Raw genomic sequence first — 26,871 nt, 5'->3', positions numbered from 1 at the left:
AAACTCTCATCAAAATGAATATAGAAGGAATGTACCTCAACTTTATAAAGGCTATAAATGACAACTCACAGCTAACATCATACTCGACAGTGAAAAACTAAAAGCCTTTCCTCTAAGATCAGGAACAAGACAAGAATACTCACTTTTGCTACTGCTACTCAACATAGTACTGAAAGTCTAAGCCAGAGCAATTAGGCAAGAAAAATAAATAAAAGGCATGCAAATCAGAAAGAAAGAAGTAAAATTTTCTGTTTGCAGATGACATGATCCTATATATCCTAGAGACTCTACCAAAAGACTGCTAGAACTAATCAACAAATTGAGTAAAGCTGCAGGATACAAAATAAACATACAAAAATCAGTCGCACTTCTATACACTAACAACAAAATAGCTAAAGGAGAAATTAAGAAAGTAATCATATTTACAATAGAATCAAAAGGAATAAAATACGGTCGACCCTTGAACAAGGAGAAATCTAGAAAAATCTAGAAAAAGACTACTGGAACCAAAAGAGTAACACAGTCACAGTACACAAGTCAAAATACCAAAAAGCAATGGTATTTCTAAATACTGACAATGAACATTTGTAAAATAAAACTAGAATACATGGCTCTGCCACCCACTGTCAGAGGAAAGCAAAACAAACAAACAAACAAACAAAAAACCATGTAAATGAAACTATATCTCTGACTCTATCTTCATTAAGTAAAAAGTTAGCTAAAAATAGAAAAGTTTAATATTTTCATAAATCAACATTTCTTTAATGAACAGAAATGTATTCAATTCATTAAATAGTTCTCTACAGTTTAAAGAAAAAAAAGATGGCTTTAAGAAATTGCTCTGAATGACCACATATATCAGAGACAATAACCCAGCCAACTTTTATTTTTCTTTTCCCCTGGATAAACAGTCCAATTCCTCAATATCTTTCAAAAGATCTATTTCTCTCCTAGCTCCACTCCCATCCCCCAACACTTCTCACTCCCCCGTCACTTTTAGCCCTCTTACTTGAACTTAAATAAACATAACACTCTAGTAAAATCTATGTGACAAAATTAGTGAAAGAATTGTTTCTAAGCTCTCATAAGTGAGTCTCATTGCTTGTAATCATGCCAGTAAAATGTGGTGTGCTATTTTTTCTCTTCACAACTACACTGATGATTCATATTTAGGTCGCTATCAATCCTGAAGGCATATACATTTTATGATACTTCCCCGCTACTTTTCAAAGTGTATACCTAGCCTTTACATGTCATTCAATGTGTACATTTTTCCAGTTCTAGCTGTACCATGTCTAGGTGTATACCTAAGAGTAACACACATATGTCCACACAAAAACTCATACACAAATATGCAGAGCAGCATTATTCCGTACGGCCAAAGTGCACACACAACCCAAATGCCCATTAACTGATGTATTAAATTTAGTATATTCATACAATGGACTATTATTTGGCCATTTTAAAAAAAAATGAAGTATTGATATATGCTACAATACAAATGAACTTTGAAAATACTATGGTAAGTGAAAAAAGCCAGTCACAAAAAACCCACATATCAGTCCATGCACATGAAATGCCCAGAACAGGCAAACCTATAGAGGAGTTATATCTGGGATATGGGATATTTATCATATCAAATTAACATCCTTACATATATTGCACATTATAAAGAGATAGAAAACAGATTAGTGGTTGCCTTGGGAGGAAATGGGGATATTGGGAATGACAGCTAAAGAGTACATGGTGTTTGGGCGCCTGGGTGACTCAGTTGGTTAAGCAACTGCCTTCGGCTCGGGCCATGATCCTGGAGTCCCAGGATCGAGTCCCGCATCGGGCTCCCTGCTCGGCAGGGAGTCTGCTTCTCCCTCTGACCCTCTTCCCTCTCGTGCTCTCTGTCTCTCATTCTCTCCCTCTCAAATAAACAAATAAAATCTTAAAAAAAAAAAAAAGAGTACAGGGTGTTTCTTAGGTAATGAAAATGTTATAAAATTGACTGTGGTAATGTACACTTTTTATTTTTTAAATTCAATTTATTTAAACTAAAAACAAAAACAGTTCACCCATTTCTCCCATCCCCACCCCTGGCAACCACCAATCTGCTCACAATGAGCTTCATTTTAAAAATATGTATTTTTTAGATTCCACATATAAGAGAGATCATACAGTGTTTGTCTTTCTCTGTCTGACTTATTTCACTTAGCATGATGCCCTTTGAGGTCCATCCATGTCCCAAATGGCATGATTTCATTCTTTTTTATTGTTGAATAATATTCCATTGTGTATGTGTCTGTGTGTGTGTGTATATATATATACACACACATATATATATAACACAATTTCTTTAAATGAGTGAATTGTAGAGTATGCAAATTTGATCTCAATAAGGCTGTAACAAAAACAAGAAAAATTACTTAAAAAATCAACTTGCTTGCCCTATATTCCATGCCAGCTACCACCCCATTTTCTCCATTACACTTTACAGAAAAATCCCTGGGGAAAATTGCCAGAGAGGGAGATTTAAAAATGGGGGGGAAAAGGAGAATAAATCCTGAGGTGGTATACTAGAATTGGAGGTATTAGTGTGATATGTGTGTGTGTGTGTGTGTGTGTGTGTGTGTGTGTATGTGTGTGTTCCCAACTCCTATTTCCCTAGTCTGTCCACTGTGAAGGCCTAGGAGCACAACACACTGAGCACTCCACAGTAGGAAAGAGTGGCCATAAATATAATCAAATTTATGCCTTATAAAAAAGGTTTTGCTCTCTTCAAGACATTCACCTTAGAAGGTATAAATGTTCGAAACTATTTTTTAATACCTTTTTCAAAACTCGCTTCAGTATGGATAAACATCTTTTGAAAAATCTTAAATGTAACATATTAAGCCACTTAGGGCAGATACAACAACTGCAAATAGCCAATAACCAGTAGAAGTCAATTCTGATGTATAATACAAATTATCAACCTGCATAATAGCAATTTGAGTCAAAACATATTTCACAGAAAATATGAGGCCAAGGATTATTCTGGGACTATTGTTTTCTATTTAGAAACTCCTTGTGTCTAAAAAATACAATAGGCATTTCAAATACTCACTTCTAATTCTACTGAAAGATCCCAGAGACATATTTGTCCATCATGGCATCCAGTTACAATTGTGGTCCCATCGTCTGTTAAAAGTACTGCTGAGATGCAATGTGTTGGTGCTTTGCGACCCCAAAGAACAATGGGTAGGACAAGGCTGTTTCCCGCCATTGTGCTTTCAAACCTGGAAATGTTGTAAGAATAATGTCAAATATTACAATATTTCCTTCTAAAACATACATTTGTATTATGAATCCAAGTTGAACTTCCTGAATGCCAAAAATGTTCCCAAATATTATATATATGACACACATATATGAAAATACATAAAACCTTATTTTATATATATAAAATCTAATTAAAATCTTAGTTAATTCTCACAGTAAATCATGCAGCAAGTACTATGGTCATGCCTCTTTCACAGATAAAGACATTGAGTCAGAAAGAGTCACAAGGTGAAAAGCAAAGTAATGGAGCCCAAATCAAAACCCACGCTGCCTGACTTCAGAACCTAAGATCTTATTAACCAATGACAAGTAAGGTCTATAAATTTGTTAGGTTTCCAAACCAGTAATAGATGCCAATGTCCAAGAAAAATTCACTGTTGTTTCACAGTGTGCTAAACATTAAAAAGAGTATGTTCAGTGGGAAACTCATTCAACTACATTTACTACAAACCTATTATGTCTCAAGATCATGAATGTCTTTTATTGTAAATTCTGAAACTTGAGGGAAAAGGATTTCTCTTTAAGTGTATATGGGAGTACAGGAGAGCACAAATACAAGGAATTATTCCTTCGTATGACAAAAATCAAGATCTAGTCAGTGAAACAACCAGATTTAAGTGTTATAAACCATGTGGCTTAAAAACTAAATACTAGTTCAGAGAAGTTAGAGAGAAATGAAGAATGGAATAATCAAAGAGGGCTCCACAGAAGACAGAAGACTGCCAGATCTTACGAGACACTAGAGGGTCACCTATAGGCTTGACAAATGGTCAATCAGAAATGGTCACTGTAGTGATTTTTCCTGCCCCAAATTTTTAAGTGACAACAAATGATATACGTATAACTACAGACTCTTTAGAATGCTAAGACTGCCCCATAAAATTTTCAGAAACACTTAAGGAATAATCATTTTCTCTGAAGAAAACTAGTTTGATAGCCATGGTCTTATTGCTAGCTGGTCCCAGCAAGACTCTTCTTTAAACCACTACCTACACTTTAAAAAGAATAAAAACTAAAACTAAAATCACTTTTAAAGAATAGTCACTGAATGGGGTGCCTGGATGGCTCAGGCAGGTAAGCGTCTCACTCTTGATTTCAGCTCAGGTCATGATCTCAGGGTCCTGGTATTAAGCCCTGCATTGGGCTCTGCTGCGGAGCCTGCTTAAGATTCTCTCTCTCCCCATCCCTCTGCCCATTTCCTCCCTCATGCACTTAATACTCTTGCTCTCTCTCAAAAAAGAAAAAAAGAAAAGAAAAGAAAAAGAAAAAAAGGTCACTGGAAATAAAATAAGGGAAGCAAAAAATCTAAAAATCTATATTACTTCTTTTATTTTTTTATTAGAATACATGACTTTCATCAGTTTGTCTCCCCCAAAACTTCATCTTTTTGCTACTAGTAAAAGGTATTGGAAAAAATTCCAAGTTCACTGCCTATTAATAAAACCTTATATATATCATGTTCACCATTTCATATGCTACCACAACACAATTATTTCCATTTTTTTTGCATATTTCTATTTGATATTAGAAAAAGAAACAAAGCACTGAACCAATTTTAATAAATCTGGTACAGCATGTTCCTGGCTGAAAAACAAACCCAACAATGACTTTCTCAAAAAGGGAATCTGGAAGGAGTTCATTTTTCCATGGTGACAACATTCAGTATTAAATTATATCACCCAAAGATTTCTCCCAATTAAATAAGCTCACAGCATTGAAGACAATATGGTGAAATCTGAAAAGAACACCATTTCTCTAGATATTTGAGGACTCATATTCAATGCATACTGTTTTGCTTAAAGAAAATACAAATATAGAGATTCAGGAATATGTGTGTGTGCTTTCGGGAGATGGGCCTGCTCTGATGCAACAGGAAAGAACATTTGGATATTCAAGTGACAGGGCAACTCATTTCATAGCCCTTAAAACAAGTGAAAATAATCATCCATAACATGGCAAAGGTATATAATACATCATTAGAAAACACATCAATCTCTAACTCAACTTCTCCAGAAGCTATAATAATTACAAAGATTTAGAAAAAACATATCCCCCACATCCTCCCAAAAATCAAGAACAGACAGTCAACCAGAATCTGAGAGGAGTTCTTATTAAGGGCAATAGAGGATTTTCATAAAGAACTGCATCAGTTTCCTAGGATTGCCATGACCACAAACTGAATAGCTTAAACAACAGAATGTATTGTCTCACAATTCTTGAGGATAAAAATCTGAAATCAGATGTAGGTAGGGTTGGCTGTGAAGGGAAGGATCTACTCCAGGTCCCTCTCCTTGCCTGTAGAAGGCCATCTTTATGCTCAGGTGGCATTCTCCCTTTGTGTACATCTGTCTCCAAATTTCCCCTTTTTATTTATTTATTTTTTAAGATTTTATTTATTTATTTTCCAGAGAGAGACACAGCGAGAGAGGGAACACAAGCAGGGGGAGTGGGAGAGGGAGAAGCAGGCTTCCCGCGGAGCAGGGAGCCTGATGCAGGGCTCGATCCCAGGACCCGGGATCATGATCTGAGCTGAAAACAGACACTTAATGACTGAGCCACCCTGGTGCCCCAAATTTCCCCTTTTTAATAAAGACATCAGTCATACTGGATTAGGACCCACCCTGATGACCTTATTTTAACTTAACTCCATAAAAACCCTACCTATGTCCAAATGAGGTCACATTCTGAGGTACTGGAAGTTAGAATTTCAACATATGAATTTTAGGGGAACACAATTCAACCCATAACAGGGATATATCCTTTTAAAAGAACATCTGGGACATCTGGGTTGCTCAGTTGGTTAAGCATCTGCCTTCAGCTCAGGTCATGATCCTGGGACCCTGGGATGGAGCCCCACATCGGGCTCCCGGCTCAGCAGAGAGTTTGCTTCTCCCTCTCCCTCTGCCTGCCCCCAGGTTCGCACGCGCGATATAATAAAATCTTTAAGAAAAATAAAAGAACAGGGCGCCTGGGTGTCTCAGTCGTTGAGCGTCTGCCTTCGGCTCGGGTCGTGATCCCAGGGTCCTGGGATCGAGTCCCACATCGGGCTCCCTGCTCAGCGGGAAGCCTGCTTCTCCCTCTCCCACTCCCCCTGCTTGTGTTCCTGCTCTCGCTGTCTCTCTCTGTCCAATAAATAAATAAAATCTTTAAAAAAAAAAAAAAAAAAGAAAAAGAAAAGAACATAACCTAAAATTAATTAATTATCCAAAAAGCAATTCTCCCTTAGGAAATAAAGGTAAAGAACTTCACTATATCTTTTCCAGGAGATACTACATCAGCTAGTTAACTGCTTATCTGAGGAATAAATAAGAAGTTCTGTCTAACAAAGGTAAGGAGTTACCATCTTATGTATTATGTTGGGGGTGGGGGCGGCAGGAACCAGATTCCAAAATTCACTGCTATATTTCAAAGGAAATTAAACAGTAAAAACTAACCTATCCTAACCCCTATATATACCCTTGTCAAAGGTCCTTAAATTATGCCCAATGCTATTTCTTGGCTGGTATACTCAAAGATCTAAATAGAAAGTACCTGGTTTTTTGTTTTGTTTTGTTTAGATTTTATTCATTTATTTGACAGATGGAGAGCGAGAGAGCACAAGCACTGGGGGCGGCAGTGGGAGAAGCGGGCTCCCTGCTCGCAGGGCTCGATCCCAGGACACTGGGATCACGTCTGCAGCCGAAGGCAGACACTTACCTGAACCACCCAGGCACCCCTAGAAAGTACCTGTGAAACGAAATATTTAAAATGTAAATAATCATAAAGAATACCTGAAATGAAATATGAAACTGTAGTAGGAATCACAGTCAGTAGCTGCTATTATTGATGTCTTGCTGTTGGGATTAGGGTGGTTCCAATCAAATACAGAATAAACAGAAACAGAAACAACTTCTAAATAAATAATAATTAATGAAAAGGGCTTGGTGACCAACCGGAAGATGGTATTCAAAAAAACCAGGTGAATACAGTTTCAGATCATGGCAGGGGCAGTGGGGGCAGGGGGGAAGTCTTATTTATAGGACTCATGTGGAGAAGTAGATTTGAGCTCATGGGTCTCAGAACACATTTGATGTTAAAACCTCCTAGATACGAGGGTATTAAATCAAAGTTGGGGCAGACTATGGAGAAATGGGTTTGGGGGAATGTTCAAAAGTTGGAGGCAGAGAAGACCGTCAAAGACATTTTGACACTGGCTCTGCTATCTCTTGCCAGTCATGGAGACATCCTTAATGATCTTGGGGCACCTGGGTGGCTCAGCTAGTGGAGCATCTGACTCTTGGTTTCAGCTCAGGTCGTGATCTCATGGGCTGTGTGATCCAGCTCCGCATCAGGCTCCCCACTCAGTGGGAAGTCTGCTTGAAGATTCTCTCTGCCCCTCTCCTTGATCTCATGCACGCGTGTACACGCTCTCTCTCTCTCTCAAATATATAAATCTTTAGAAAAAATAAAATAAACATCTATAAGATGCTCTTTATAATTCAGTCACTGGTATTTATTTACTTATTTATTTTTTTAAAAGATTTTATTTAACAGAGAGAGACACAGCGAGAGAGGGAACACAAGCAGGGGGAGTGGGAGAGGGAGAAGCAGGCTTCCCGCTGAGCAGAGAGCCCGATGCGGGGGCTCGATCCCAGGACCCCGGGATCATGACCCAAGCCCAAGGCAGACGCTTAATGACTGAGCCACCCAGGCGCCCCAGTCACTGGTATTTATTTAATAAACTGGGCCATTTTAGAGACTAATTCATTTACCTTAAACTAAGACAGACAGCCTTTCCTTCCATGGTACTTTTTGTTTATAACCAAACCAATGGATGTCCTGTGAATTACCTAAAATTTCACATAATCCTCAATCACTATGCCACAGACCTTTGTGCTTTCAACATATTTTTTTTTCTCTCATGCTCTTTGGTGTAATAAAGTCTTCTAGATCTATTTGACCCTATGCAACATGTGAATATATAGCTTAGATAAAAGAAGACAGAAGAAAGAAAGAAATCAAACAAAGGAACAGGATGAGGAATCTTTAGTTCATTACATGAGCATTATATGTGTGAACATTCTTAATACAAGGAAATATATATATATAGGAAAAAAATGATAATCTCAGTCCATCAAAAATATAAATGCTTCAAAACATTTTTTTCTAATGTCTTAAAAATCTAATAGAAGTGAAATTTTAGAAAAGCCACCAAAAGCACTAATAAAATAACATGAAATAAAGGATACCTTGGCTTATGATAACAGACTATCACAGTCAAATACCTCAAAGAAGAATTAACCAAGACTACCACTTGGTAACAAAGTCTAAGTGGCTGATTAAAACAAAAAATGGGCAAATTAGCCAGGAGTTAAGAGGAATATAAACACAGAGTACGCAGTTTTCCAACCATCATCATTCAACTGCTCTATTAATTAGCTAATAATCCATTCCTTGTTTACATTATCATCTAGTGTATGAAGGGATTTAAATATGTTCCAAAAAAGCTTTATATTAAAAGGGAATGAAACAAGTCCTGGAACAGGATTGAGGGTTGTTTTTTTTAATTATTTATTTATTTGAGAGAGTGAGTGAGAGAGAAACAGACAGAGAAGGAGCCGGGGGCGGGGAGGGCAAGGGAGAAGCAGACTCCCCACTGAGCAGGGAGCCAGAGGTGGGGCTCGATCGTTGGACTCCAGGATCATAACCTGAGCCGAAGGCAGACGCTTAACCGACTGAGCCACCCAGGCGTCCCCAGGATTGAGATTTTAAAAATTCCTATTTTCATGGAAAAGGCCCAAAGCAAAAGTGATTGAACAAATTATTAATCTGATGTAGTATTAACTTTAATAAACTCTGAAGAAAATTATCTTACTAACTCCCCAAAATATTGTGTACAATATATTCATATTTTGCTACTAATATATCAAGGAAAAATACTAGCTTTCAAATTATAAATAGATATGGTCTAAAACCAGATGCTTCTAGAAGCAGAAGAATACTAGGAACATTCAATTTTCATTCATGTTCGTATAAAAATCTGGCTTAAAATTAAATTTAATTGGCTATTAAATAAAAATTTTTAACTGATCAAGGTTCACAGTCAAATATCAGGAGTTCTAGATGCTACTTCTCATTTTGCCACTAATCATGCAGTCTTTGATCATATTTCTAAGGCTTAGTTTTCTCCCCAAGAGTTATTTATAAAATTAATTTTGAATCATTTTGAAGTAAAAAAAAATCAAATCATGAAGAGCAGGGATCTTAATGTTTACCTCTAAGTCGCCTCTTTTAGTTGCTTTATTTTTTCATTTTTAAAGATTTTATTAATTTATTTGAGAGAGAGAATGAGAGAGAGAGAGAGCATGAGAGGGGGGAGGGTCAGAGGGAGAACAGACTCCCTGCTGAGCAGGGAGCCCGATGTGGGACTTGATCCTGGGACTCCAGGATCATGACCTGAGCCGAAGGCAGTCGCTTAACCAACTGAGCCACCCAGGTGCCCTCTTTTGGTTGCTTTAATTTCATGTATTTCTCTATTTCACTGACTCTCCTCTATTTCCCAGTTCTGTATAGAAATATAATTGTACTTCAGTCAACAACAACAATAAAAATAATCATAATTGAAAGAACACTGAACTTACAATCAGAACTGTATTCAAATCCTGGCTCTTCTGTGGGATCTTGAAAAAGTTACCCCTCTGGGTTTCAGCTTCCCCATCTGTAAAAGATGGACAATAATACCCTCTTTTAAGAAAGCTGTCCTAATGATCAAGAGAAAGCATACATGTAATGCAACTAGTGAAATAGCTAGCACATGGCAGATGCTCAGTAAATATTAATTTTTTAAAAACACAGATTTTGCTACTTCTTCACATTATGCTTCCACATCCACTGGTTTCTTCCAGCACTGCCATTTCATATTTAATAAAGTTGGATTTTTAATAAGGTTATGATCTTTCAATGACTTTCTGTTATAAAATAAAAGAACTACTGTATATGCTTGTCAGACACAATTCTATTATCTGCAAATATGACGATTCAGTTCTGCATGACTTTATTAGAAGTAATGCTACAAACTCCTACGTGATACTAAAACAGCTTTCAAATTAGGTTCTGTCTCATAATGACAATAATCAGTATACATTTTAGAGCAGCATTTCCCAAGTTTTCATTTCATGCCTATAGATAAAATGGACACAATTCAACTATCCAATGGGGCTTACACATATGCAAGCAAACAATTACCACAGAGTGTGATACAGGAGAAATCTCAAGACCTATGGAGACAAAAAAGATCGATATCCTAACCTACACTTTAATGGATCCAGGAAGGATTCTTGGAAGAAATAATGGTGAGAATGAGTAGGAATTAACCCAGGAAGAAGCTGAGGGAATCACATATTCTAAATCCCACAGGTAAGAGAGCTCAATTCTTTCTCGACAGTGAAAATAGTAAGAGTTGGCATTCAGAGCACAAAGGCCAAATGATGAGACAAGAAACAACAGGTCGATATGCACCAAATCATAAAGGACTTGATAAGCCATCTGGAGGAATTTGGGGTTTAACCTGACAGCAATAGGAAACAGGTCAAGTGTTTTCAATCTGAATTTGCTTTTCAGAAAGATCAGTCTAGCTGCAATACAATGGATAGGGGTAAAACTCTGGGTTTGAAGACCAGTGGGGCTACTGCAGTACTGCTGGTGAGAAATGATGGTGAAATTTATCACAAACTCTCATTACTTATTTCTGCACTTTTTTGTTTAATGAACAAATGACTACTACTCTGCCCTGGTACTCTTTATGCTCGTGTTCCCTAAGATCAAGAACCACATCTGTGTATTCACCACATAATACTTAGCATAATGTCTGCCATATAGGATGTCTTTAATAAATACATGATGCAAGGTAGTAGTGGCAAGAACAGCAATAATAAGATGAATATGAGAGCTCTTTTAGAGATACAATAGATAGGACCTGGTGTTCAGCACACCAAGTTGATAAAGATGAAACATGGATTTTGATTATTAGGTTTTACACAAAGGCACTATGCGGACAAGAGAAAAGAAAAAGCACTTTGAAATATCAAAAGTCCTCTACATAAAGGATAGGCACTATTATGATACAGATGCCCAGTGAAGTCATCAATAAATTCAGATTCTAATACATGAGACAAATTATTCTACACTTAACCAGAATTTACTAACTACAGGTCTTGAGAAGGGAGAAGATATTACAAGGTTTCACATTAGTCTTAAGCAGGATCAGACTAAAGAGACTTAGTGGTCCCATAAGATCTCTAAATAGAGAAGTGACATGCTAAAACTCGGTGACATAGTATAAAGTTCAGATTAACATAGAGAAAACACTGCAGACAGGGAAACAGATATGATGCTACTACAACTAGCCTGGGTGCACAAAGATAAGAAGCTTAGCTAAAATTATGAGTTTTGAAAGAAAAAAAAATATAAGACAATTACGAAAAACAGTAAATCACGGGGTTTGATGCAATGTGTAAGGCTAGAGGCAAGACAAAAACATGTGACTGTTACTTTCCAAGCAGAGTGAGATGGAAAGAGGGAGGAAGCAAGCATGAGGGGAAGAAGGGAAGTGATAACAGGCAAAAGGGGAACAGACACATCATTTGGTCTCAGAGAAATTAGAACTCAGAAAACATGTTCATTAAATGGCAGCAGAGAGGGGCGCCTGGGTGGCTCAGTCGGTTAAACGTCTGCCTTTGGCTCAGGTCGTGGTTCCAGGATCCTGCTTCGAGCTCCACGTTGGGCTCCCTGCTTGGCTGGGAGCCTGCTTCTCCCTCTCCCCACTGCTTGTGCGGTCTCTCGCTGTCTCTGTCACTATCTCTCTCTCAAATAAATAAATGAAATCTTAAAAAAAAAAAAGATAAATGGCAGCAGAGAATTCAACAGAAAGTGTTCCACAAGAGTGGCAAAAACGCGATCACCCTTTGCCTGCATCAGTAAATCAAGTCACTGCAAGTTGATGAAATGTGGGTCTACCTGGCAAGGCTTTGCTTGTTTTTGACATTTAAGCTATTGTAAAAGAAAGGCTTTTATAGTTGACAAAAAATAAATAAATAAACTGGCTTCCTAATTTAAAAATGGAGAGAATATAGTCCATTTACCATCTAACAGTTTTTATTTTGGTGGATATTTAGGTCCATTGGCAATTCTCTCAAAAATCACATGACAAACTGATCTCAGAGCTCAGAGGCATAAATAGACCTCCTGATTCCTAATGCAATAAATATTCTTCACTATTTTTTTTAAGTAGGTTCTATTCCCAACGTGAGGCTTGAACTCAACCCTGAGATCAAGAGTTGCATGCTCTATCTACTGAGCCAGCCAGGCACCCCGACTCTTCACTATTCTATACTATCTTCATTTACCGCAAACTTCCATATACCAAAAAATGTCATTCTCCTGTCAATCTGGTTAATCGATATGTTTTACTAAATCACATTACTCAAAGGTAGTAAGTAGAACTCTAGTATTCATGGATAAAACGATATGATGTCTGGGCTCAGCAGCACATGGGGGAAGGAGGGAGAAAATGGGGCATAAGAGATGTTTAAAGGGATGAATGTGAAACAGGATAAGTGTGAGGGATGGTCTGCATCCAGATCCTCCTTCAGGAATTAAGGACTTATAACCCAGCTGCTGAGAACCCACCAAGGCCTGCCATGGTCAAAGGTAGATGCTTTGCCCAAGTTCTTATCCCCTTCCCATAGGACAGTCCATGTCCAATGACTGATCAACTCAAGGATATAAAAACCAGGCCCCCTCATATCAATTCAACATAGCCCTAAAGAGTCATTCTATCTTTAGAATTCCCCTCACCCTCTAGGGTCAACTGAGATTTCATTGAGACTTACCACAACTCAACTTCTCCCTTCGGCAGAATCTGCTTCCTGTCCTTCCCACTCCCTGCACAACCCACCCCCACGCCCTGTGTTTTGGTGGGGTTTTTATGGTCGGTCATTTATTTTTTTGAGAGCGCAAGAGAGAGCACGAGTGTGAGCTTAGGGGTGGGGGTGAAGGGAGGGGGAAATCTCAAGCCGACTCCCCACTGAGCACTTAGCCTGAGCCAAAATCAAGAGTTGGAAACTTAACCAACTGAGCCACACAATTCTGTAATGACACCAGGCCAAAACACAAAAACAAAACCAAAACACACAATAATGACAGCTATTTATGAAGAAGGAAATTAAGAAGAGACTAAACCGAGTGGGAATCCTAATTCTGAAGATAAATCATTGGTCTTAAGGTTTTCCTCCCACCTTTGGATACTTCACTGTATTCCAAAATGTAGTTTAATAAATAAATAAAATGGTTTTATTTGACTCACCAGGTTTTGTTTTAAAGATGCACATGTGCATACATGGAGTTTCCAAAAGATGTTTAACAAGAATTTATCTGTAGCCTATCACCTTTCAAATGCTAGCTCTCTGCTGTGAGCGCTGTCCCAAACCCCGATTCACTACTTCTGCAAACATGTTTTCACTACATGTTCTATATACAGGTACATAACACTTAGCCTTGTGTGTAGGTATTTCTTCAGAAATTTGATGTTCCATTACAATCTGTGTTCCTCAAGGGTAAAACCAGATCATCTATGTAAACCCATCACCTTTGTTATTTAACCATTATCAAGCAAGCTGCATTCTACTGGGATTTGTGGTGGCTCACCAACACCTAGAATAGTAATTGACTTCCACTAGTGGTCAATATGTATCGACTGAATGAATAAACGGAATAACAGTAACTAGCATTTATTAAGCTCTCACTGTGTGCCAGGCAAGAGAAGATTTTTTTTTTTTTTGCTAACTCTAACTCCTTCTGGACACTTTCAAGAACCTTACTCCCTTAATTCTCCTCCTCCTGTTGACCATTTTAATCTCTACTAAATTAGCCTTCATCCTTCAAACATGCTCACCTGTCATTTTTGTCCAAAACACCTTCCCCTGTTCCTGGCCCCTGGTTGTAAATCCAGTTCTCTCTGACATTCTAATTAAAATCAACATTTTGAAACCTGTGGTCTCTGACTCCACTTCCATTTCCTTACTGCAAAAGGCCTCATGTAATTGAGTTTCTATCCTTACACAAGATCTAAGGATCTGAAGATAGCCCCTACATGAAGAGACCGACGGTTTCTCTAACATGACACTCCAGGGCAGAAGTCTCCAGTACTAGCAGAGAGAAGCGATGCCTTGGAGAGACCTGAGGAAAGAGAGAATGCTTTGACATTAACGGACCTTTGACACCTATTCTTTCCATTCTTTCTAAATCCAACCATCTTATTCAGTCCTCACAGTATAATAAGGCTGCGAGTGTGACATGGCTGAGCACTTGCTAATCCTCAACCCTCTCCCTTTTTTCTGGTTCAGTTCTCTCACAATTACCCTCCTCCTATTTTCTCAGCTTTCTTCCACCTAAATGTATGAGGGCCTAGGAGGCCAAAGGAGAATTCAAGGAACAAGGGAAGAGCTTACACCCCTGTTTTTCATTAGATTTAGACTATTTGATTATTCTTTTAATAAAAAACTTCGCATGAAATTTACTTTTCCCCTGACTCTCCCCTACTTTTTATTATGAAAAATTTCAAATGTACAAAAGGTTCAAAAAATAGTATACAGATCATTCAACAAATATGTCATATGTCCCTTGTCAATATTTGTGTATGTATATACATACATATACATGTATACTCTGTTGCTAAACCATTTGAAAATAACCTACACACATCATGACAATTCACCACTAAATAAAATAAAGAGCTTAAATATAAAGAGCATTCTCCTTCATAAACACAGTATCATTATCGCAATCACCGTTATCAACGCCATAATAATTCTCTAAGAGCATACTATCCAGTCCATATTCAAATTACTTCAACGGTCTAAAAAAATGTCTTTTATAACTTTTTTTAAACCAGTAAATATTCAAGTTGTATGCATTGAATTTGGTTGTTTTGTCTCTTTAGTCTTTAGTTCTAGAACAGTCCCAACCTCCTTTTTTCATATTAACTTTAAAAAACAAAACAAAATCAATTGCTTATAAAATGTTACACATTTTAGAATTGTGTGATTTTTTTTTATGATGTCATTTACCTTGTTTCTCTATCTCCTATTTTCCTGTAAACTGGGTCTAAAGGCATCATTAGGCTCAAGTAAAACATTTTTGGCGAAAATACTTCCTAAGTGATGTTGCACACTTCGCACTGTATCACCACAGGAGGCAGGTAACATCACATTGTCCCACGCCATTTGATTAGGGTACTGACCACCAGATATCGCACCGCACTATCTGGTCCTCCTTTAAAGCCACCGATGACCTACGGAGCGATCCTCTGACAAGACCGCCCTATTCTGCAATACCCCATGTGACGCCGATATCCCATGTGATTTCTAAAAGCTATAAAACAGAATAATATGTGAAAAATCTAGTATGAGATCAATGTTAATTTCTTGACATTACTTTCTAAACTCTCAAATGCAAAAGCAAGATGTATTTCTATCCCACAAATGCAGGACTTTTCATAAGGAGTCAACATCGTCTCAGAACGTGGACTTCCTGTGCCTCAGGCAGGCCCCCTGAGACCTACAGACAACAAACTCATTCTCTCTCAACACGTGAACAAGAGTAGGCCTACGCTACCCACCTTCCTACGGGGAACAGGAGTAACAGAGACTATACACTAAATAGCTGAACCTAGCTTGCCACGGTTACAATAACAGAAAGAAGAGTCTGTAAAGGTTTACTCATAGAATATTCCTACATCATTTGTCAAAAGAGTGTCCTCAAGTCAAATTAACAATATGATGTGATGAAGGCAGTGATCATTAAGATTATGAATTTGCATTGTGCTGTGCTTTTGTTACCAATTTATTGAAGACTTGGAAAAAACTGAATCAGATCATAGACTGTTTACTGTAATGCAATAAGACAGCTAGGCCATAAAATGTACTGAAGAAATTACTGAGCTGCTTACTCAGAACAAAAGGTTTCTGGAATTAAAGAGCTGTGAGGGACACGACCTTCTGAACACTAAACTTGTCAGTAGCTTAGTATTCAGAAGATCATACTTTAGTATTTGAGTGCAAGAAAACAATTCCCAATGAACATGGCACTTAAGGACCGCTTTTTCTAGGGAGTTCCGATATTGTTTTAAAAGGACTTGTGCAACGAGCAGATGGCAACAGAAGACTACACTTATTTCTTATTTCAAAACAGCCCTGAGCGCATGAGAGTCAGGTGTGAAGAACTGTAGAGCTATCTGGTCAAAAAATAGATCACAATTTTTAAAATGATTCAGAGATTTTGAGGCATGAGTCATGTTCTAAATTTCTACAGCTGCAATCAGGATGTCTGAATTCAACTTATGCTCTATCAACCAAACGGCCTCAGTTTTAAGAGTTACTGATTAAGCTAAAAAGCAAACGATGCCCATCAAGCCCCTACATTTCAGGGAAAACAGGCCTCATTTGGTAGAACCAACTTCGACCCACTCGCCTCTAATCTCATTTGCATCTCCAATTATTCCTACTTGTTTCCCTCACTTTGCCATCAAAACTAAATTAAGCACTGAAGTTTCTCACTGCTCATAAATTAAACTACCCAGAAGTAGAAACAAACACAATTCCCCAAACTGGAAGTTGAACTGTCACAATATTCTAGGGATCAGTAAGGTCTGCTGGTAAGTACAAAGATTTGACAGTCATACGGACTAGGGACTAATCCAGCTCCTCTACTTACAAGCCTTAGGGAAATACGCAACCCCTTTCCAAGTCAGAATGTCCTCATTTGTAACATTACCCTTCTCCTTAGAGGCTACAGGAAAGTGTTCTGCCTGTCACAAAACTGCTCTTGACAAGGTCACCAATGACCTCTCCATTACTAAATCCAATGTCAAGTTCTAATCCCTTTCTTCCTGACCTACCAGCAGCATTTGGCATAGTTCACAGTTCCTCTTCCTTGAAACACTTCTCTTGTCCTCCAAGTCTTCACACCTCCCTGATAGATCTCTAGCTTTAGTCTCCATTTTTCCTCATTTTTGACCTTTAAATGTTGGCATACCAAGAGCTCAGTCCTTGGACTTTTCTGGCAACACTCCTTTCCTTCCTTTCTCCCTCCTTCAGTGATTTCACCAAGCCTCACAGCTTAAATACCAACTATGTGTTGATAATTACCAATTACAGCTTGGGGCTCTCTTCTGACTCCAAACTCACCTATCCAGCTTCCTACTCAGTATGTCCCTCCAGATGGCTAATTAGCTTCTCAAACTTGACCTGTTCAAAAGTGAGACCCTGGTCTTCTTCCCCAAACTTGCCCCTCCCACAGTCTTCACCATCTTAGTTAATAACAACTCCATTTTTACAGCTTCATAGGCCAAAATCCAGGAATCATCTTTGATTCTTCTCTCACACACATTCCACATCCCAATCCATCAGAAAACTCTACTGGCAATACCTTCAGAGAGTACTATATCCAGAACCCCAAGACTCCTCTATACCTTGACTACTGCCACCCCATTTCAAATTGCCAGCAACTCCCACCGTGGATCATACAATAGCCTCTTAACTGGTCTCCCTGTTTCCACCCTTGCCCCCTTTACAATCTCAACAGAGCATGCAAAATGACACTATTTTTTAAAAAATCACATCATATCACAAAGCTACTCAGAATTCCCCCTGTGCCTTCCTGTCTCACCCAGAGTAAAAGCCAAACTCTATTACTGCCTATCCTACACGAGTGAGGCTGTTATTCTCTCCCTTGCTTTCTCTTCATCCACTATGATTCTTTGTTTTCTTCAATTTATCAGGCAGGGTCTTATCTCAGAAGTGTCCCCCAGGTCTTCATGGTACACTCCCTCACCCCCTTCAGGTCTCTGCTAAAATGTCATCTTCTCAGGGAGGCCTTTCCTGACCAACATAAATTGTAAAATCCACCATCTCCACAGTATTTTATTATATTTCTCCAAAGCATTTACAATCCTTTAACATACCAAACATTTTGCTTATTTGTCATCTGGCTTTCCCACTATAACAAAGCTCCATGGAGGTGATGATTTATGTTTATTATTCCATACTGTATTTCCAGTGCCTAGAATTTCTGCCACTTAGCAGGCACCCAAATATTTGTTGAATAAGTGAACAAAGTACTGAAGAAAGTAGGTTTGTTTCGGTTTTCAAAAAAGTTGCAAATTAAAATCCATCTTGATTTTACATGCTTTGGATTTCACAGAAGAGTTGCTTATCAATTACTTTTTCTGTAACAATGTCAGCAATTAATATAAGTCCCTCTAATCAAATCCCTAACACACTAATTGTTTTTCACCAACTGCAAGTTGTTCCTATATTGGAGCCTCTTTTATTCTGTGACACACAGGAAGCCAGACATACCATTGGGCCTATGCAGCTAATTAGCTGACATGGTTTACTTTAATTACTACTACTCACAAAGGCCTGTTAATGAGTCACAAAACTGCTTCTTAAACTAAGTAAAGTGATACTTTATTAGTGTGAACTTTTCACTCCCCCTAATGGTGGTTTTTATTGTTTGTTTGTATTTGAAATGTTTAGAGAAAAGAAGAGCCCTTAAGGAAGACAGCCAAATAAATAACTTGAATGTGAGAACAGAAGGTAACTGGCACACTTTTATCAATCTGTTATCACTGACATATTAACTACCAACATTCAGAGAGAAATATGTACGTGCAAAACACTAGTAAAATACATTGAGTGAGCTTGAAAGGTCATAAGTTACAATTGCTAAGCTGAATGGAAGACAGTGGTTTAAAAAGCCATGTATTTCCAGTAATTTTCTATTCTAAAAGAGCCTGGAGAATAACCCTTGGCACTTCAGAAATTTTCTCTGCCCTGAACTACTCACCACTGCCCTAACATTTTATTGTTCCATCATTTTCTGACTCCCACATTTTCTAACCCAAGCAACTATCAGCGGGGCGGGGGGGGGGGGGAGGACCCTACATGTTCATTAAACATCAACACATTTTGGAAAAGATGCCTTATTTTATTTAAAGTATTTAATGTTTCATGAATATAGTATATGTGTTAATAGAAAAAAATAAAAATTCCACTTAGACAAAGACTTTCTAAAAGCAGTCATGATGTAGGGCTTCTCCTTCCAACAAAATTTTTTGTGCTCTCACTAGCAAAGTAGTTTTAAGTCATCAGATGAACCACATGCACAGAGTTCAGATTCTAAGTTGACATCATAATCACAGTATCTGTAAGTAGGAACATAAGGTATCCTCTTTATTGATGACAGGATTTCACTGGGCCATAGGAAAACTCTCAGCTGGTTCTTTTGATGATCAATGGCACGCACATAGCTAAGACTATGAACTTTGTATAAAGTGCAACAATGAAAGGGACAAAATGGGAAAAGAACGTACAAACCTCACTAACCACATATTTTTAATCACCTGTCCCAACAAACAGATAAGTGTCACAGAGAAATGTAATAGACAAACCAGGAATAAAGGCACTACCTAGTTCCAGGCCTAATACTACAAATACTAAAATTATTTCCAGATTTATACTATGAATTTTGATCTCTGTCTCGTAGAACACAACAAAGATAAAATCAATATATGGAAATAAGTAGCATTTTCTTCTATCTACAATAATCTACTTTAAAATAGTATCTAGGCACAATATTTTTTTAAACAACAACAACAAAAATTCGGCTCAGTCATAAACGGAAGACCATTCAATGTTCTTGGATAAGATGACCTAGTATTACAAAGTTCAATTCTCCCCAAAATAAATCTATATATTCAATGCATCCTCAATCAAAATTCTAGTTATGTTGTTTTTAGAAACTCTAGCTCTAAAATATATAGAAAAGAGTAAAAATCCACAAATAGCTAAACCAACTTTGAAAATGGGCAAAGAATGGAGAACTTGCCCCACCAGATACTTAATATCACTAGCCATTTGGAGGGGCAAATTAAGACCACAATGAGATATCACTACACATCTAAACAGCTAAAATAAAAATATAGCGGGGCTTCTGGGTGGCTCAGTCGTTAAGCATCTGCCTTCGGCTCAGGTCATGATCGAGCGTACTGGGATCGAGCCCCACATCAGGTTCTCTGCTTGGCGGGAAGCCTGCTTCTCCCTCTCCCACTCTCCCTGCTTGTGTTCCTCTCTTGCTGTTTTTCTCTCTCTGTCAAATAAATAAATACAATCTTTAAAAAAAATAAAATAAAAATATAGTGATAATACCAAATGCTGGCAAGGATGCAAAGAAACTCTCTCTCTCATACATTGCTGCTGGGAACATAAAATGGTGCAGCCACTCTGCAAAAACAGTTTGGCAGTTTCTTCACAAACTAAACCTACACTTATCATACCACCCAGCAATCACCTTCCAAGGCAGTTATCCCAGAAAACGTGAAACTTCGTACATATACATACACACACACACACATTGTACAAGAATGTTCATTGCACCTTCATTTTTAAAAGCCAAAAACTAGAAAGAGCCCCAATGTCCCAGTGAATGGTTACACAAACTGCAGTACACATATACCATGGGATGCTACTCAAATTATGCAACAATTTGGATGAATCTCAAAAATTATCTCATGCAACAATTTGGATGAATCTCAATCTCAAAAAATCTTATGTTGTGTAATTCCATTTATACAGACTTCCTGTACAGATACAATTATAGAGATGTAAAACTGATTAGTGAGCAGAGGTTGGGGATTGAAAGGAGATGAATGTGACTCAAAAGGTGTAGTGGGAAGGAGATTTTCATGATGATGGAACAGTTCTCTATCTTGACTGCAGTGATGGTTACAGGTATCTACACAGGTGATAAAATGGCATTGAGCCATTCACAGGCATTGCACCAATGTCAATTTCTGGGTTTAGCTATATATATATAGTTGGATAAAATGTAACAATTGCGGGAAATTGGGTGATGTTATATAAAATGTAACCACTGGGGGAACCAGCCCTCTTTGTACTATTTTTGCAACTTCCTATGATCCATAATTATTTCAAACACAGGCTAAAACAAAATGGGAAGAATTATTCATATAGGGGAAAAAAATTAATACAAAGCCATTGTGTGAAAACCACATGGTATTACAGCAAGAGCAAACAAACCAAAGGAACACAAGACAGTATTCAGAGTATGTATGAGAACTTGATATACAATGAGTGTAGCATCTTATCTAAGGGTAAAGGAGAGAATGCCGCTTGGAAAACTGGCACACTATATGGAAAATAAACTGAATCTCTTCCTTGTGACATATAAAAAGACTCAGGATGCACTAAAGACCTACACATTTCACGGAGAACTATGAAGTTAGTAGAACACAAAATAAGAGTAATTTTATGACATAGGATTTGGGAAAAGACTTCTTAAAACCCCCAAAGCACAAACCATAAGGCAAATTTTTAAAAATCTGACTACATCAAAATTGAGGATTTCTGTTCAATGAAGCACATTATGAAAAATGTTACAGACAAACGACAAAATAGGAACAGGGATACTTAAAATATTTAAAAGACTAGTATCTAAGGAAATACAAGAGCTTCTGCAGATCAACAAGGAATGAAACCTCAAAAATGAGAAAGGGATGAACAATTTTACAAAAGGGAAAATCAAAAAGATAAAATGCACACGAAGAAATCCTCAAACTCCTTAGTAATAGTGAAATGTAATTTAAAATGAGATTTTACTTTGTACCAATTAGTGTGGAAAAACTAGGACACTGGGTAACACTAAGCAACAGTGGAGCTACAAGGGCACAGAAACCCCCCAGACCTGCCTGCAGAGGTATAAACTATTACAGTTTGTTCTGAAACACAATCTAGCAGTCCTTTGATAAAATATATGAATGCCTTGTGATCCAGAAATCACATTCCTGGATGTAAATCTCAAAGAAAGCATCACAGAGATCTTGGAGGTATGTTTATTATAGAATTGTTTACAGCAGTAGGAAAATAAAGGTAAAATGGGTATCTGCAAATAGGAGAGTAGGTGGAAACCTGTCACGGATATACTCTCTGAAATACTGTGCAGCAGTCAGATGCAATGGAGAGTGACACAAATAGATCTTTAAAACGTGGTAGGAAGAGAAAAAAATTTTCAATATACAATATTATATAACATATGTGATATGTAACATATACAAAATATACCATATCTCTAAAAATCAAAAATGTGGGCACCCAAAACAATATACATTTAATAACACATACGAACATAAGGATACACATCACACATGTTAAAAACGGTTTCCCATGGGTTGATGAGCAAGGAAATGGAGTGGGAATTGGAAATAAAATACAATGAATAAAAAAAAAACCAGGAAACACACCTTGAACAGCCAATGATGATCAATGAATTGAGAAAATTAATTCAATTCTCTTCACCTGAGGTCCAAAACAAACTTTTTAAGTACTCACACCTAACACAGAGAATGCTACTAAAGCTAAATGTTATCCTGCTTTTCTCATGACAAAGACACAAAAACTAGCTCACTACTTTTAAAGTGTTCAATGCTAAGCCTGTTAAATAAACCACCCCACTCACTTTGTTTCAAAACAGAACTTATATCCAAGATAAAAATAAAAGGAAATTATAAGATACAAGATTCGCTACTCAAAATGTAAGTTCCCATAATGATAAATAAAGTAAGGCCCAGTCCCTTTGATTTACCTACCAAATCTTTTAAAATTTAGCTATGTACAGGTGGCAGTAAGAAAAAATGTAGAGTCTAGTTTTAAGTAGAGCTCTGGAGTATTTTAAAAATAAAGATAGACATTTAAGTAAATAAATTCTCTGTAAGAATCTCTTGTTGAAATTAACAAGGCATTTACTATCTATTTATACTGTTTTCCCAATCTGAAATAACTAAGATGTTATTTTCAATGAAATCAAGGCAGTTTTGGATTCTTCGTAAATAAAGGCCTTTCAACACACTATTTTTACTTTTAAACTGCTCTCCACTTCCACTGTCACAAGTAGCTTATAAAGCAAGAAAATCTGTGTCATACCAAAATTTCAAAAACTCAATTTTTCTTTTACACCCTGCAATTCTTGCCATCTTATTCATAAAGTCCTAAGCAATAAGCATCTAAAAGAGTCATAGCCTGCCATTTTTGGCTTATGGCAAATGTTACCATGAAAGCAAGCTGTTCCTCTCACTGAATCCTAAAATCCGTAGCATCAACATTGCCAATGCTGTCTAAGATGCAACTGTACCTGCCATAATTTCAAGCTACAAGAACCAGCAAATTCTGCCTGGGACCTGAGAAATTGACAAAGCAAGTGAATCAAAACATAAAACGCAATTTTTGAATCAAGGGCAGGGTAATGCTGACTCCAAACATATGGCTTCAGAACGCTGGGACCCAAAAGTAAGTAAGTGGGAGTAGCAGGTATCCTTAAGCCAAGTCCCAGGGCAAAAGGATGGAGGGCAGGCAGGTGGCACCTCAAAGATGAAACTCTAACAGACGTTAATACCTTAGGCAAGGGCAAACTGGAGAGAAGTACCAATAGGTAAGGAGAGCATGGTACCCCAAAAGCAAGCACATTATCCGAAAGCACAGTCAATAACCACCCACTCATCATCACAAACCACCTCACTGTTTAGATTGCCACTGAGGGCAGGGCGGTCCCATCTCAAAACCAAAGCCAGTGTCGCCTGAAGCAAATGTCATTCACCAGGCCAAGGAACCCCAAAGACCCCTGGTCGAATCCCCGCTCCGGGCAAAGGCGCCTAGCTGTGGGCCTGAACCTGCAGGCTCGGTCAAGAACAGAGAACTTCCATCAGCAGCGCTCGAACAGCTGGCACCGTCCCCGGCCAGAACTGACTGTGACCCTTGACCCCCGGCCCCTGACCTCCACTGCAAGCACGTCCCACGCTGGGGTTCCCCCTGGATTAGCTCGAAAGCCTCCTCACCTGTCACAGCTTCATCTCATGCCGCGATGTTGTCCGTCCCACCACCCGTGGGCGCCCCGTCAAAGGTGGACAAGGCGAGGACGTTATGTGAGGAAGATGTGGGGTGCTCAAATCCGGGTAGGCAAACCACAACCCGAGCCCAGCCGGCGTCTCCCCACCGAGGTTGCAAGGTGCCGTTGCCGCCGCTGCCACCGCCGCCGCTGCAGTAAATCAGCTGACACCCAACTGCCGTGACTTTCGCTGCAACTGTCGCAAAAATGAGGGGGAGGGAAATGATCATCATTTCCATACTTGCCTGGCCGAGGCTGGAGCCAGAGAAGCTGGCCACGTTACCAAGGAGACCGAACGGAGGTTAGGGTGTCGACTGTGGGCGAAGAGTGCACGGCCGCCATTTTTATTATGGGAAGTGTGGTCTAGGCTCTCGTCTCGCCTCCAATGCCCATCCTGGGAGGACCAAGATGGAGGGAAGAATGAAATGGCAAGTCTAGGTGTTCCCAGGATGTTGCAAGTTTACTCTTCTGCCCTGCGGCTCTGTCCAGACACTTGGAAAGTGTTAGCTCTGGAATTCAGTTACTGTTTCCTTCTGACTTCGAACTTAAAATTTGCCCACGACACAGAGAGCCAGAGGAGGAACTCTGCTTCTGGACTAGAGGAAGTCTGACCTTGTACAACATTCCTGTAGAGAAGAGGGAATGAATGTACACTCTCTGTGTGGGCGGTAGAGCCTGGTGGAGCAGGAGATCTGAATTCAGAGAGGGTTGCATTGGGATCCCGGGGCCTCCAGTGCGCACTGTTACTGTCATCTGGGGCATGATACTTGTCTTCATTCTCAAGTCCCCATATAAAAAATAGGCATAATAACCTCATGGGTATCTAGGAGGCTAAACGAGCTCAATAAATATTAATTACTTATTACGACTGCCCATCTGCCTCCCAAATATTTGTTGAACTAATGAATAGTAGCCAAGGGAGAAACTGGGGCGATGCTGGCAGCCAATTGTCAGTTTGTCCTTCATAATCTCACCAACGGATTTATGGGACAAGAATTCCATTGCAGTCCCCAAAAGTAAGTTCTGTAAACGAATCACCTGGGGAGGCTGTCAAAATAAAGTTTCTGATTCAGTAGGTCTAAAGTGGGTTTCTGAGATCCTCCATTGCTAAGGAGTTCCCAGGTTCCCTTTGCTTCTGGTCCTTGGATTGAGTCCTGGGTAGCAAAATCCTGCTGGATGGGTCGGAAGCAGGGGATTCACTAGGGGAGTAGAACAGGGCAGAAACAACTCCTTGAGACAGGATCCTTTCCTGTCAAAAGAGACCTAAGTGTTGGTTTAGTCAAAAGGCTTCCTGTCAATTTATTATTCCTGCAAATGACAAACTCTTTCCTCCCCTTCTTTCCAGCATAGACAGTCCTCCTCCCTGCAACACATTGCAGACCTATCACTGTTCTGGGGGGCACACCCCCTTTTCCCTCACTAGGCCCCTTAGCCTCCTTTATGTCTAAGGTGTTGTTTCCTATATGCTGTTTATTTGTAGAGTACAGCTCTGCTGCCATCTTGAGAAAAACTAAATCATAATGTTGACCAAGGAAGTCAAGAGAACACTTGAAAATCAGCAATTCTGAAACTGTCTTATACTGCAAATTGGGAGTCTACGATTTTCTTCAACTTTTGACTAACTGCCTTGCAATCACATGGGGGCAGAGGAAGAGCAGGGAAATTATGTTAAATAGAAGAAATTAATTCTTTGGACAGCTGGGTTCAATACACTCATTCACTCTGTTGTGATGATGAATACATTTAAACCATTAAGTTCATAATCCCCTTTACAATTTACAAGAACTTTTTGGAAATACAGGAAGCAGAGTGGTTACCAGGGGATAATCTTAGGCTTCATTAAAGCTTGTTTGGTTTGTAAAGGAAATCCATAAAATATCCCTCCTAAAGTTGACTTTTATTCAACAAATATTAATTGAACTTACATGGTTCAAATACCTTCCTAGGAATACAAAGGTTAATAGGAAGATTAATGAGAAACCTTCAGACTACTAACACTCTGGCCCCTCTCTACCAAGTTTACAAAACGTATTGCCAAAGTCTATATATAAATGCATGCAATCTCCTGAGCCACAGGACTAAAATAAAGATTCAAACATTAATGAATAACATGCTTCTGTTTCAGAAAAATTCACACATTTTTATATGCACATATATATTTTACATGTGTAAACTTCCTGAAAATTAAGACTTGGACCTTCAGTAGTTGATCCTGAGTATATTTTTTGAGTAAATTATTTATTCCTGTCATCTAGAGGAATTATACAAAAATCTTAAAAGATTTACACAACCAAAAAATCCAGTTCAACATCAATTTATTGAACCTTAACTGAAAGCAAAGCCAAGAAAGGAAGAATTTGGCATGTTCAGTTCTATAGAGGAAAGCAAGCTTTGCTTCCCACCAAGGCTCACAAAATGAGGAATTCTCTAAACATTGGAAAGTGTTTGGGCAGCTAAAAAGAATGGCAAATTTCCCCCAAGACGTATGGCTATAATATAGCACAGTATGAGAAATAAGGAGTACATAAGGAGTAGTGGAGAAGAGATGAGTTACTTCTAGGCTGAGAT

At 38.5% G+C, this 26,871-nt stretch overlaps 1 protein-coding gene across 5 annotated transcripts in view; it reads right to left on the bottom strand.

Annotated features, from left to right (window-relative positions):
• The window catches only part of WDR7 (WD repeat domain 7), a 364,018-nt gene that overhangs the window by 327,713 nt on the left and 9,434 nt on the right, over positions 1-26,871 (bottom strand). For 4 of the 5 annotated variants that reach the window (XM_027577317.1, XM_027577315.2, XM_027577319.1 and 1 more), the window contains 3 exons: positions 24,254-24,499; positions 9,930-10,006; positions 3,095-3,266 (listed from right to left, as the gene is read on the bottom strand). In XM_027577317.1, the coding sequence (XP_027433118.1) occupies positions 3,095-3,253 (159 nt within the window). In that variant the 5' untranslated portion in view covers positions 3,254-3,266; positions 9,930-10,006; positions 24,254-24,499. Of the gene's footprint in view, positions 1-3,094; positions 3,267-9,929; positions 10,007-13,651; positions 13,701-24,253; positions 24,500-26,871 lie in introns of those variants that run through there. The other variant, XM_027577318.1, reaches the window with a different exon arrangement.

Source organism: Zalophus californianus, chromosome 14, assembly GCF_009762305.2.
Source record: "Zalophus californianus isolate mZalCal1 chromosome 14, mZalCal1.pri.v2, whole genome shotgun sequence".
NCBI classification, from domain to species: Eukaryota; Metazoa; Chordata; class Mammalia; order Carnivora; family Otariidae; genus Zalophus; species Zalophus californianus.
This window is presented reverse-complemented; position numbering and strand designations above follow the sequence as displayed.